Genomic DNA, 13,173 nt, shown 5'->3' with positions numbered 1-13,173 from the left:
AGGGTTGGATGTGTCAGCTAATGGACCTTATTGTTGTTTCATTGATACTTATCTGAAAACAGATGTGTGCACAGTGAAAGCATGCTAGCCAACCAGCTGGGCCTGATTTTTTATACTAGACTCACGGTACTGAACCTAATATGACCCACTTTTGTTTTGACACTTGTGAAGATAAATGCGTTTTCTGTGAGGTATTTACAGAATTTTAAGTAGTTCATAACCATTTTGTTTTTGCTGTTGATAAGTTTTTTTCTGTCAATAAACTGAAAAGAAACCAAATGTCTCTGAAAATTTCCCATTGTGCCATTCATAGTTTCACCAGGGGCTGGTATAAACCACCAGGGAAGCTGTAGGGAGTCCCTTGAGATCTGCTTCCTCAAGTTTGATACCACTCAGACCTTCAATCTCCATCTAGTGGCAGCTCAACACACAGCAGAGCAATGAAAGCTCTGAGTTAAATATTATATATGATACCATTAAGGCCATAGGTTTCCAGATTAAGAACGTTGTGAGGTTTTCTAATTGAATAGTCAAAAGCATTGGGAAAGTCTTTGACAGTGACAGGCCTGGAATGAGTAAACCTGATCTAGCTCTCACACAGCATGGACCAGCTCAGTGTGTGAAAGGAAATGTGAGTGGTGAGTATGAGAGAAAGTGTAAGATAAAACACATAAGATCTTTGGTCCAGACTTGTATTCAGAAAAATGACTGAATATGATGTGATACAAGCTGCGATTGTGAAGGCTTATATTTGTCAACATGGGCGCAGCAGGGGGAACTCTGGAGGTTGTAAATGATCTATCAGCAGGTTGGCTGGATGGATCCTATGAAGTGTGGGAACAGACCTTTAGCAGCTGCCCCCGGTGGTGTGTTTATTGAACCAAAATACCAAAGCCCTATATTAAATCCTAGAACCTCTTGTTAAACTAACACACAAACAGTAAAGGTTTCATCAGACCAACCGGCTTGAATCTCTATGCTGTAGAATGTGTTTTTTCTTTATTAAATTCTATGTATGTACATGTGAATATTTGTGTTTATAGATTGGTGGTGGTGGGGAAGACGGGAGGCAGAGGGGAACAGACTATCACAGTGATGAACACAATCTGTTTGGTGTTCTGTCCCAAGTAGGAGTGATCCACCTTCTGACATATCTACCTGAAGAGTTTTCATCAACCAGCAGATAAACCACTCTTGTCCAGCCCAGACCTCAGACTCCAGACCCTAGACACCCAGACCACCAGACTCATGAATGTATTCCAGAAAAATCTGCTCTATTTTATACCTGAATCATATGCATGGTCATACTTGGTTCAGCATAATACAACATTTATCACTTCTACATATGAGGAAGGATGTTATGACAGAAAATACAACATCAAAACCCACAAATTTATGTTACACCAAGACATTCCTGGTATTGTGCATGTTAGCACACTGGCGAAGCAAATGAGCCAACATTAATGTTTTATACAACCATGTGATTCCTACCACAGTGAATCAAAATGTCAGCTTGTGAAAACACTTTCTATTAGGCACCCTACACATTTAAAGGTACAGTAGTCACAGCAGTGATAAGATTTTACTGAAAGTGTTTCATTTCCTGGAATAAGAAAACACGAATAACAGGTTGTGCCCTGAACAGGAAGTGTTAACTGTGGTGACGAGTTGGAGCAGCCAACAAAACATTGTGGGTAAACAAGCTCAATCACCTGATGAGCTGGGACAATGGCTCACTACAGACCCTTATATTCAGTGCATAGGTCAGAGCAATAAGGCCACACGCAGTGAACATCATGATGAATGCTGAGTTCATAGTTTAACAACCTGTTTACCTGACCTCACATCCCACTGTAAGTGTACAGTACACCAAAGTTACATTAGTGCAACTATAGGAATAAAAATACCTGACAGCAAAGCCCAGTAAAACCAAACTGAACCAAAATGCCAAAGCCCAATATTAAATCATGGAACCTCTTTTTAAACTAATGCACAAGCAGTAAAGGTTTCATCAGACAGCATGTATGTACATGTGAGTATTTGTGTTTATAGCTTGGTGGTAGTGGGGACGACAGGAAGCAGAGGGGAACAGACTGTCACAATGATGAACACAGTGGTTGCCTATAAGATGTAGTGAATTTAAGGTGAAGTACTGAAAGCACCTAATGTGTCACTTAAAGTCGTGGCACTGAAAGGGTTTAAAGAATCAGATGAAGTGTAAGGGCTGACAGCTGTAAACCTCATCGGCAGATAAACCATCAGTTTAAAGTAGCTGAAGCTACAGAAAACAGGTGAGCTGTCAGATCAAGTGTAAGCCATGACAACAACTGAAATGTGGAGTAATCACTGACAGCTGAATCACTACAAAATAGCAGTTATCGGTTGAGCTCTGTGTGAAACCTGTGATCCAGTTCAAATGAGGTCAGCGGGACTCTGTCTCCATCTTGTGGCAACTCAATAAACATTCAAAACAGAGTCAACATACTATTATTTTCATATCAGACCATTAAAACCATGACATACCACAAGTAATTATAATGAGACCTTTAGAAAATCTGCTAAACAAACATGTAGCAACATTTGGACAATAATTCAATTCAGTTTTATTTGTATACAATCATCTCAAGGCACTTTACAAAAACTAAAACTAAAAACCCAACAAATCCCTTATGAGCAGCACTTGGTGACAGTGGAGAGGAAAATCTCCCTTTAAGGGAAGAAAAAACCTCCAGCAGAACCAGGCTCAGTTTGAGCGGCCATCTGCCTCGATTGGTTAGGGTGAGTGGATAGAGCAGAGAGAAATGAACAGCAACAATAAACAACAAATAGACACTGCAATTTGGTGGGACCAGTAACTGCACATCAGCGATATACAGCTCCAGGACCAGGGACACCTGCAGAAGGTACAGAGAGAGAGAGAGAGAGAGAGAGAGAGCACAAACTAGGGGAGAGAGAGAGCACAAGGTTAGTGACATTCACGAAATTGGAACCACTTTAACGCTGTTCCTCTGATACCAATCACTTGCTCCAGTCTGTGTAATAAGATGTTGTGGTCGATAGTGTCAAATGCAGCACTAAGGTCTAGCAGGACAAGTATAGAAACAAGTCCATTATCTGAGGCTAAGAGAAGATCGTTGGTGACTTTTAACAGTGCTGTTTCTGTACTATGATGTGCTCTAAACCATCCATCCATCCATCTTCTATACCCGCTTTTCCCTGAAAGCCAGGGTCACAGGGATCTGCTGGAGCCTATCCCAGCTCTCTTTGGGTGAAAGGCAGGGGTCCACCCTGGACAGGTCACCAGTCCATCACAGGGCCACATAGAGACAAACAACCTCACACACTCACACTCACTCCTATGGGCAATTTAGAGTCACCAATCAACCTGACATACATGTTTTTGGACTGTGGGAGGAAACCAGAGTACCTGGAGAAAACCCACACAAGCACAGGGAGAACATGCAAACTCTACACAGAAAGGCCGAGTTGCGAACCCACGACCTTCTTGCTCTGAGGCAACAGTGCTGTGCTCTAAACCCTGATTGAAAATCTTCAAATAGTTCATTCCTGTGTAAGTGGTCTGATAGCTGCTTAACAACAGCTTTTTCTAGGATTTTAGAAATAAATGGCAGGTTGGATATTGGTCTATAATTAGCCAAGACTCCTGGATCAAGACTAGGCTTTTTGAGTAAAGGTTTGATTACTGCAGTCTTAAAGGCCTGTGGTACGTAGTCTGATACTAGAGATAAATTTACCAAGTCTAATAAAGATGAGTTCATTAATGGCAGGGTGTCTTTAAGCAGTCTAGTCGGGATGGGGTCTAAGAGACATGATGATGGTTTAGATGAAGCAACTACTGATGTAAATTCAGAGAGATCTATAGGAGAGAAGCAGTCTAAACATAACTGAGGTCCTACAGATGATTCAAGAGCTACTGTAGTAGAAGATTCATTTATTGCAGGTATAGGAAGCATTTGCTGAATTTTATCTCTAATAGTTGTGATTTTATTTGTAAAGAAACTCATAAAGTCATCACTGCTGAGAGCTAAGGGAACACTGGGCTCAACAGAGCTGTGAAACCTGGGATTGTTCTTATTTTCCTCCATTAGTGATGAATAGTATGCAGTTCTGGCTTTACGGAGAGCTTTTTTATATGTTAGTAGACTGTTTTTCCAGGCTAGAAAAATTTTCACTAAGTTTGTGGAACGCCACTTCCTTTCCAGCCTTCGTGATGCCTGCTTTAAGGTACGAATATGTAAATTATACCATGGGGCTACTCTTCTCTGATTCACTAACTTCTTCTTCAGAGGGGCCACAGTATAAAGCGTTTCACAATTTAGTAGGGAGTGGGATTGAGGCAGCTGCCCTTCAATGTGTTGGCACATGGCATAGATGAAAATAAAGAAGGAATCATTTTCTTAAGCTTACTGTTAGATAAATGTCTACTATAGTGAAAGTTTCTTCCAAATGCTGAATGATCCATCATCTTAAATTGAAAAGTTATTAAAGAATGATCTGACAAAATAGGATTTGGGGGAAAACTATTAGATGTTCAATTTCAATGCCATAGGTCAGAACAAGATCAAGGGTGTGATTGAAACAGTGTGTGGGTTTATTAACATTTTGAGTGAAACCAGTTGAATCTAATATTGAATTAAATGCAATGCTGAGACTGTTATTTTCAACATCTACATGAATGTTAAAATCTCCCACTATAATGACTTTATCTGAACTAAGCACTAAAACAAACAAACAAAAAAACTAAACAAAAACCCACAATGGAGATTTTTTTTCTAATACAGCTTCCTTTTATATCTAGTTCTACAAAACAGCAGAGTAATTGCACTGTACTTCTTTATGATTATCAGTCTGGAATATTTATTTATACACTTTGAATCAATAATTATACAGAATCACATGTTTTATTGATCAGTGTTGATTTAAAAATTAGCATGAGTGATATAAAGCATTAAATAAATAGCTTCTAAAGTAGAGCTCCCTCCAGTAACAGTTTAAGACTGTTGCAAATATACATACAAGCAAGTATATGCTGACTGTATACAGTCCACATATTTTCTAGTAATTTTCTAGTAATGTGTAAATGTGCAGACTCATGAGTTGACATTGTCCCAGTAGGGCGTGATATGGAGGGGCTGTAAATTATCTGTCTAAGCAGCTAGTTGGAGGAGACTGATGCGCCACAAACAGCAGACACTGGTGGTTCGTTTATTAAATCAAAAACCAGACATTCAAACTGCAGTTATTGTTACAGTTTGAGTGTCGGCTCTAAAGGACCGCACATTTTTGATTAACAGACAAAACACAAGAACTGGACATGTTTCGAGCTGAAGGTCCCGTCATCACTTCCATGTTCCAAATAAAACTATGATGTACGTTTAAAGTTAACTCCTGGATTCTGTGTGATATTTTGAATTATGTATATTTGTCTTAAAATTGTTGGTTTCCATGAGTAAAGTAAATTCTGTGTAATATTGAAATATCACATTAATCATTAATTAAGGAGCTAAAAACAAAAGCAGCCCTACGTGTATACATTCAATAAATTATCTTTGACTAACGGTCTGAAAACCCATTTGAAGCACTTTGAAAAGGAATAAGCCCATAAATAGTAACAAACAATACACAATTCAACCGTTCATTAAGTATATTGTTACCTAAAATTATTAAAGATTTGTGCTTTATGTATTTCTCCAAAGTCCAAAAACTGTTGCCCAACTTCTTTTACAAAGTGTATTTTACATCTTTTAAACTATACAAACTGTCTTTTGGAAAGGCACACATAACTGACAACACTAAATACAAACACAATGTCTAGTAAGAGACAGGAGAACTACATCTACACATATTAGCATGACTTGCTCTTTGCCTGGATAAAATGACTTTCGATGGTGAAACAGGCCAACAGAGAATCTGATGTGGTGATAAGAGGTGTCTGTTAAGAAAAGGCCCTTACACCGAAGCATGAATTCCTTGAATTGCAGTATAAACATGAAAGAAACCAGTAAGCACTATCTCAGAAGGAGTAAAGGTTTCACCAGACAGCACTGAATTGCTTAAATCTATATAAATCTCTATATTACTTTGTATACTTTGCAGTAGGAATGTGTGTGATTAAACTGCGTGCATGTGTCTGTGTTCATGGTTTGCTGGTGGGAGGGACTACAGAAGACCCAGAACCGACAGGGATGACTCCTGTGGCCAGCAGGACAATGATGAGGACGATGATGAGGACAATCACAATGATGACTACGATCAGCTTGACATTCTTCCACCAGTAGGAGCGAGCCACCTTCTGGGAGGTCTGCTTGAAGTGCTGAGCCTGGGCAGGGAGCGAGGGCAGGGGGGTGGTGTTAATGTCAAAAATGGCACAGCAATACTCACGGCTACCTTCCCTCCCTCCCCCTCTATAGATCCAACCCAAGGGCACAGCATGAATGTGCTGACAGAACACAGACAGTCTGATAACAGCTGTTACTCATGGAAGACATTTAGAGAACCTACAGCGTGAAGAAGGCCTAAATAAGAAAATCAATGATGGCTGAAGTATTTTTAGTTCCTTTAGTTTCAGGGTCCTGATATTGCACAGGTGAGAGTATTGTCACAGCTTACCTACACGCCTACCTACTGTTTTCATATTAGCCAGTTTCTTAGCATGAATAGCTGTTTTGTTTAGTTTTAACCTAAGCAATCAGTAGTGAGTTATGGATCTACTGTCAGTTGAAACAATAGCTGTGGTAGCAGCTGCTGGAAGAGGTTTTTCAAAAAATATTCAAAAGAAAGGCTTTTTTTCTCCAAAATATGCTAATTCAATTTCCCCTTGAGAGTTGGATGACAGGAGCAATACAGTGAAATTTATAACTGGAGCCAGCCGTTAGTTAGACTAGTAACACAACCCACTAACCACCACTGCAAGCTTCAGCGTAGTTTTTGTAGAGATTAACCTAACATATATTTGAATTTATGGAGCTTTGGACAGAGGCAGCTTAGCTACTTGTCAACGCTGTTGCTTTCTTCACATATTTAGAAAAAAAAAAAGCAAACTACAAGAAGACCGGTGAGAAAAATAGCAGATCTAAACAAATCTGAGCCATGGGCAGCGACTCAGGGGCTAACACATGGACTGTAGAAATGCACAATGGGATTGCCACATTTGCTTTAATGAAAAAAGTCCTATGTATTTTTAATGCAACTAAATGCAACAGAGCCATCATTTGAAGATCCTAATTAAAAGGGCAGGAGGTTGTATGTTTTGTTCAGCTCAGGAAAATTAAGTTAACATGATGAGTCCATACATACTAAAAGGGCAAAGATAAACTACGTTGATATCACAGGTCTTATGCTCAATTCTGATGTTTGTTCTTTTGATGATCTTTTTGATCTTTGATCTTTTTGTGTTGATGCTTCACATTTTATCAAATATGTATCCAGCTCCAGTGTGAAAGCTGTTGAGGTCTAAACTGCCACAGATGTGCACATTTACCTGAAATGTGAGCCCTGTTTACATGAGAATAACAATGTGATGTGTGCAAGAGTCAAATTGCACAATTTGTTAAAAGAAATGCTCTGTATTAATGTGTTCCTTGGCTTAAGGAAAAGTTTCTCCATAAATGTTCAACAGATGAGAAACGCCCTTGTCTCCCCTGATGATAACAGGTGACATGTACAGAGGAGGAGACGTTAAAAGTGGTAGCATGGTCAGAGATCGGATATGAATTAGATCTATGACCACATACGCAAGTGGTGTAGATCTGATATGAAAAATCTGGTTTGGTTTGTTCACAATTCTGTGAAAAAAAAAAAAACATCTGAGTCACTTGGATGGGGATAAACAAACAAAAAACAAAACAAAACAAAAAAAAATTAGGTTTGGGTCACTTTATGATGTGAGCATAGTCAAAGTAGTCAGTTATGTTTGTCAAAATTTTACATCTAAAGTAAAAGGGTAAACTCCTGCGGTGAGACTGACCCCTGCTTGCAGGTCCTCTGTCTTGTCCATGAGGTCGTCCAATCTCTCTCCTCGGGCCAAGATCCGATCCACATTCTGTGTCATGATGGTTGTCACTCCATCCACCTGATCCTTCAAGGCCTGCACTTTGTCCTGTGGCTGTGCCACTGCTGCTGCTGCTCCTCCCCGCTCCTAGAAATGGACAGAAAAGTAATTTGAGAAGAAGGAATTGAAGAACAAAGCAATAGACAAACTTTATGTTGTAGCTCTCATCAGTTCATAAAAAGCCATTGGGGAATTTAACTGACAAAAGAATGTATTTGGATGCATTTGTATAAATGCATGATGCAAAAACCTGGCTGTATTTTAGGATTTAGACAATTGCCACATTTGTTTCAAAACAACTTTCACTGGTAAGCGCGGGTCAGGACAACTACCTTGTAATTTCTGGATAGAAATGACATTTCTGAAAGATATAACTGACTTTTGCCAGCACCTCTGCACTAAAACTGCATTCTGCACAATAACATCAGGTTGAATATTCCTCCTAAAAAGTTTTTAGTAAAGTCTACTCTGTTCTACTCTTCATTAAATAGAGAGCTCTTCCTGTTTTTTTAACCTAACTCCACTGATAGATATGGTGTAAACAAACTAACAGATAGAGTATAATGTTATGGTGTCAACAGACCATAAATTACATTCTATGAGTTTCTTCACAGCTTTGTTTAGCAACTTGGTTTGGTTTCCTGTTTTAGTTGATTTCAACACTTTACAGGCTCATTTTTAATGGGCCACTTAAATTTTACACACAAAGTTTAGTTTAGCCTCCACACATGTACTGTATAATGTGTTGGACTCAGTGTCATTTCAGTTCAGACATGGTAAAAATGTCAACAGAAAGCCTGCGTTACAAACTAGATCTGTGAAGTCAGTGCAGGCAGGGTCTGATGAAAGTTACACTGTGGGGAAACTACAAACTGTTTTTTTTTTTTTAACTTGACTCACTCTTGTGACTATAAGGATATCTCTACAGCTTTTACCCCTCTTTTTCAAATCTGTCTCTTATGACTCCCAGTATTGTGGAAGTGCAAAAATAAATCACTTGAGAAAATCTTTAAAGTTCAGCAGTGACTGCCAGATAGAAATATGTATTTTTCAACATTTTAATCTCAAGGCTTTAATATTACTTTATCTATTTCCTGCTATTTTTTTAAAATCCCATTGGGTGTATCCTTCCAGCTGACATCAACATGAGTCAACATGCCACCTGAACCTAAAGACACATGGGCAGACTTGTATTTTGAGACAACTGGCAGTGGCTTTGAGAGTCCTTTCATTCCCAGGCAGCTGCATGTGACAGTACAACCTGCTGGCTGTCAAACAACCAGTTTTACATCTTGGGGAATGCCGGCTACGGTGTGTCTGCATTCAACAGGAAGATAAGCTGTGATCTCACACAGTCATAGCTGGAATTTCAAAGCTACGTACAATGTGGTGTGTGTGTGAGTGTACATCAAGTTACTTAAAAATCCCATGAGCCAGCAGTCAGCAGCAGAAGGTAAACAAATCTGTCTCTAAGTAACAGAGCAGGTTTCACTGGGTCACTGACTGCCTACCTTCTCTCCGGTTACTCTTCCCTCATGTCTTAATTCCCTCCTTCCTCATTTGCAATATTCAGCTTTCCAACACTTGTTTGTAGTTATTTTTGATCATGTACAATTTGTGTTGTGTTCCATTTGTCATATTTTCTGGTCTTTATTTGCCCATTATATTACATGCATTGGCATTCTTACATCAGTTCTTATAAACCTGTAGCAAACAGCAATCAGGTTTCAGCATTCACAGGAAGAGGGAGACAGAAACATGGCCCGTGCAAGGTGTTCATGCACACCTGCATCAGGAATCTTCTTCAAATACTTAAACTGCTGTAATAGGAATCCATCTGCTGTGCACGGAAACCAAATTGTGCCAGATTAGACACCTTTAAAAGTTAAGCTGGTGCAGGAGAAACCAGCACAGCAGAAGTGTGAATGAGATCAATCCAATCCTTCCTGTTCAAACGGCTGACCGCAGCTGTAAATGCAAAGGCTAGATTTCATTTATCTTGGGAGGCCACAAGAAACCCTCACTGCTCACGTCCTAATCTGGTAATGTGTGAGTGACATGACAAAGTGCCAAAGTTCGGCATGCAGACACTAAGGTTTTCCTTTTGCGTTGTTAAGGCATCATAATAAATGCTGCAGGGCACAGGAAAACACTGTTTGCTGCCTTAGCTCTGACACCTAAGTACAGGTGAGTTGGTTTATTGCCAATGATTCAAAATTTGCCAGGACCTTCAAAAGCCCTGACATTGCAGTTTGCATTTGTCTGCAAAGTGACACTTTCTTAATGTCACTCCGCTCATTTCCTCAGACTTTACTGAGTCCTGAGTCAAAAGGTGTCTATATTTAAATCTGACAAAGTTTCCAATTTCAAACTTGACAGAGTTTAGGGTATCACATAAATGTAAAGGTCAATTCAGAATAATACTATCAAAACACAACTTGGCTCAATAACATGACACCTGCTCATTTTAGTACAGCTTTGTTAATACATCATATTTTGCCTCTGCTGTTAAAGCTAATAGCTGTCAATAAAAAGAGACCCACACCCTAAATGTCGACTTTTTGCTCAGGAAGTGTGTCAGGGCCCATAATTTCCACGCAGAGCAGCTTTTGGGAGAGAAATCTGTTGTCTCTGGTAGCAGGCTAGCCAGGTTAGCACCGGACTGAGTGCAGTTAGGCTGCTTCAGGTGCAAACAACTTGTTAAATGTCTGTCAGGCAGCTAGTGACTGCAACAACGAGCTTGTTAAAGTATAAAATTAATGCTTTAACTGGTTATTAACGACTGGTTAATAAACTAACAATGGTTAACAAACTAAAAACGACTGGTTGACAAACTAGCAACAAACTAAACGACTGGTTGACAAACTAACAAATGGTTAACAAAAGACGACTGGTTGACAAACTAACAACAAACTAGCTAAACGACTGGTTGACAAAAAACGACTGGTTGACAAACTAACAACAACTAGCTAAACGACTGGTTCACAAACTAACAACAAACTAGCTAAACGACTGGTTGACAAAAAACGACTGGTTGACAAACTAACAACAACTAGCTAAACGACTGGTTCACAAACTAACAACAAACTAGCTAAACGACTGGTTGACTAACTAACAACAAACTAGCTAAACGACTGGATGACAAACTAACAAATGGTTAACCAAAAACGACTGGTTAACAAACTAACAACGACTGGTTGACAAACTAACAACAAACTAACAACAACTGGTTGACAAACTAATCTTCAGAGGAGGCACAGCAGATCTGAATCAGTCTGGAAATACACCTGTTGCATGTCCGAGGGCAGAAAGGCTTTCTTTAACAACAAACATTAGCACCTACCGGGTCGATGTCCATCTTGTCGGAAACAAAGTCCAGTAAATCACCTTATCTCAAACTCGATTTATTAGTTAAAACCTGTTAAAACCTTCTTGAGGACTTCACGGTCCGATGGGCCGCCGAAACCAATTATTTCCGCCTCCGTTCAACTTCCTGGTTGTTTTCCCTTCACAGTAAATTCCTTCGCTTCAAGCGTCAAGTCCGGATTAATGTCTGCACAATTTCCTGGTGCAGTTTGCAAATAAAACACGTGTAACTCTCCATCTTTACTACTTAATTGTCCTGGTTACGTAGCAGCCTGAACGTAATCAGTGCAATTTATTTTTTGTAATAAACTTTTTTAATGTAAAACACAAAACACAATATATAAACTACAATAAGACAAGTTGGCCTGAATGTTTTATGTAAAATGGCGGTCCTGAAATAGCCCTCATTAAAAGTCGTTTCATTTTATTTCATACTATATTTTGATTGGTACTGTAACTATTTCACTTAGAAAGGGGAATGGAGGTCTGGGTTTTAAATAGATCTTTATCCGTCGTATAGAAATTACGTGCTCTTATTTTGAAGTCAGTTATGTTAATTTCCTTTTATTGTTGTAATTACAACAACCCGATGTGGCACTTATAAAGGGAACAACCTTAGAGACAAGACAGGTAAAAAACATTTTGAAGTGAATAATAAGGTATAAAACGATGTTTACGTTTGTGGGTGAGAACAGGGCTGGATAAAGGACTATAATCTGTCACTAGTGGCATTTTGAGCCGTAATCCAGGAGGTTGGCGGTATGCAGCTGAAGTGGCATACAGGTACCCTCCTTTATAAAACAGAAGAAGATGAAGATGCTCCTCACTATCATCACTAACTCCAACAACTTGACGTGGCTCTAATGGTTTTTGCCTTAGGATGGCTCCCCATGTGCACAGACATGATACACTATGTTCCCTGTGTACCTGCTCACTGATACACTGAGATAAATACAGTTCATTAAATTTTCTGTTCTTCTTAGCTGCCCTGAAGGCTCTGAGATGTCACCATTGGTTTTGCCACCGTTCATTATAGATTTAAATATAGAAAACCAGACTAGCAACATCAGTCGCACCATCTATTCACAGGAAGCCTGTGAGCTCAGAGTGTAGTAGCCCCAGCAAAATGATGGGCCTACTCCTTTGTACTGATAGTTCACAGGTCTGTGTTGATTGTTGAACAGCCTTCTTGTTTTGTGAAGTGATAAGCACCTTGAACACATCGTAGGAGCTTGTGCCCATATGGACACACCATTACTGCCTTTTTCTTGAACTTTTCACTACTTTTTTTTACTTTCTGCTGCCAACTTTCAAAATAAAGCTACTTGCATGCAACAGGAATAGCTGAATCGACAGAATTCATGGAACATACAATTAAACATAACACAAAATCTCGACAAACGCTTTGAATAATTAGAACCACATTACAGGCCATTTACAAGAAACAAATAGAGTCAAAGAGTTTATCGTCACACTACCACTGGTATTTTGGTCCCAGGTTATTATATTACAATAACATACTCGATGGAGAATATTCACTGAGGTAACAAAGAAGTCTAGAGCAATGATTAAAGCCTTGCAGGAATCACTGGAGCTGTTGGATGTTCAAGATAGTCATGACTAGTCATAGTCATAGTCGGATGGAGCATATTACTGTCCATGGCAGACAAACAGCACCACTATTCACAACAAATGATTTGTGGATTGAGGAAACTAAGTTTGTATTTTGGAAAGAA

The 13,173-nt window shown here is 39.3% G+C and overlaps 1 protein-coding gene across 1 annotated transcript; it reads right to left on the bottom strand.

The window, feature by feature from the left end:
• Positions 1-4,851: 4,851 nt before the first annotated feature.
• Positions 4,852-11,581, bottom strand: vamp8 (vesicle-associated membrane protein 8 (endobrevin)). Its single transcript, XM_026322501.2, has 3 exons — positions 11,415-11,581; positions 7,988-8,158; positions 4,852-6,340 (listed from the first exon to the last, which is right to left on the bottom strand). Exons 1-3 carry the CDS (start codon positions 11,427-11,429, stop codon positions 6,158-6,160), a joined length of 369 nt encoding a protein of 122 aa, XP_026178286.1. The 5' UTR covers positions 11,430-11,581; the 3' UTR covers positions 4,852-6,157.
• Positions 11,582-13,173: the final 1,592 nt, after the last annotated feature.

The sequence above is a fragment of the Mastacembelus armatus genome, chromosome 9, assembly GCF_900324485.2.
Source record: "Mastacembelus armatus chromosome 9, fMasArm1.2, whole genome shotgun sequence".
NCBI lineage: Eukaryota > Metazoa > Chordata > Actinopteri > Synbranchiformes > Mastacembelidae > Mastacembelus > Mastacembelus armatus.
Note: the sequence above shows the minus strand (reverse complement) of the source record. Positions and strands in the feature narration are given on the sequence as shown.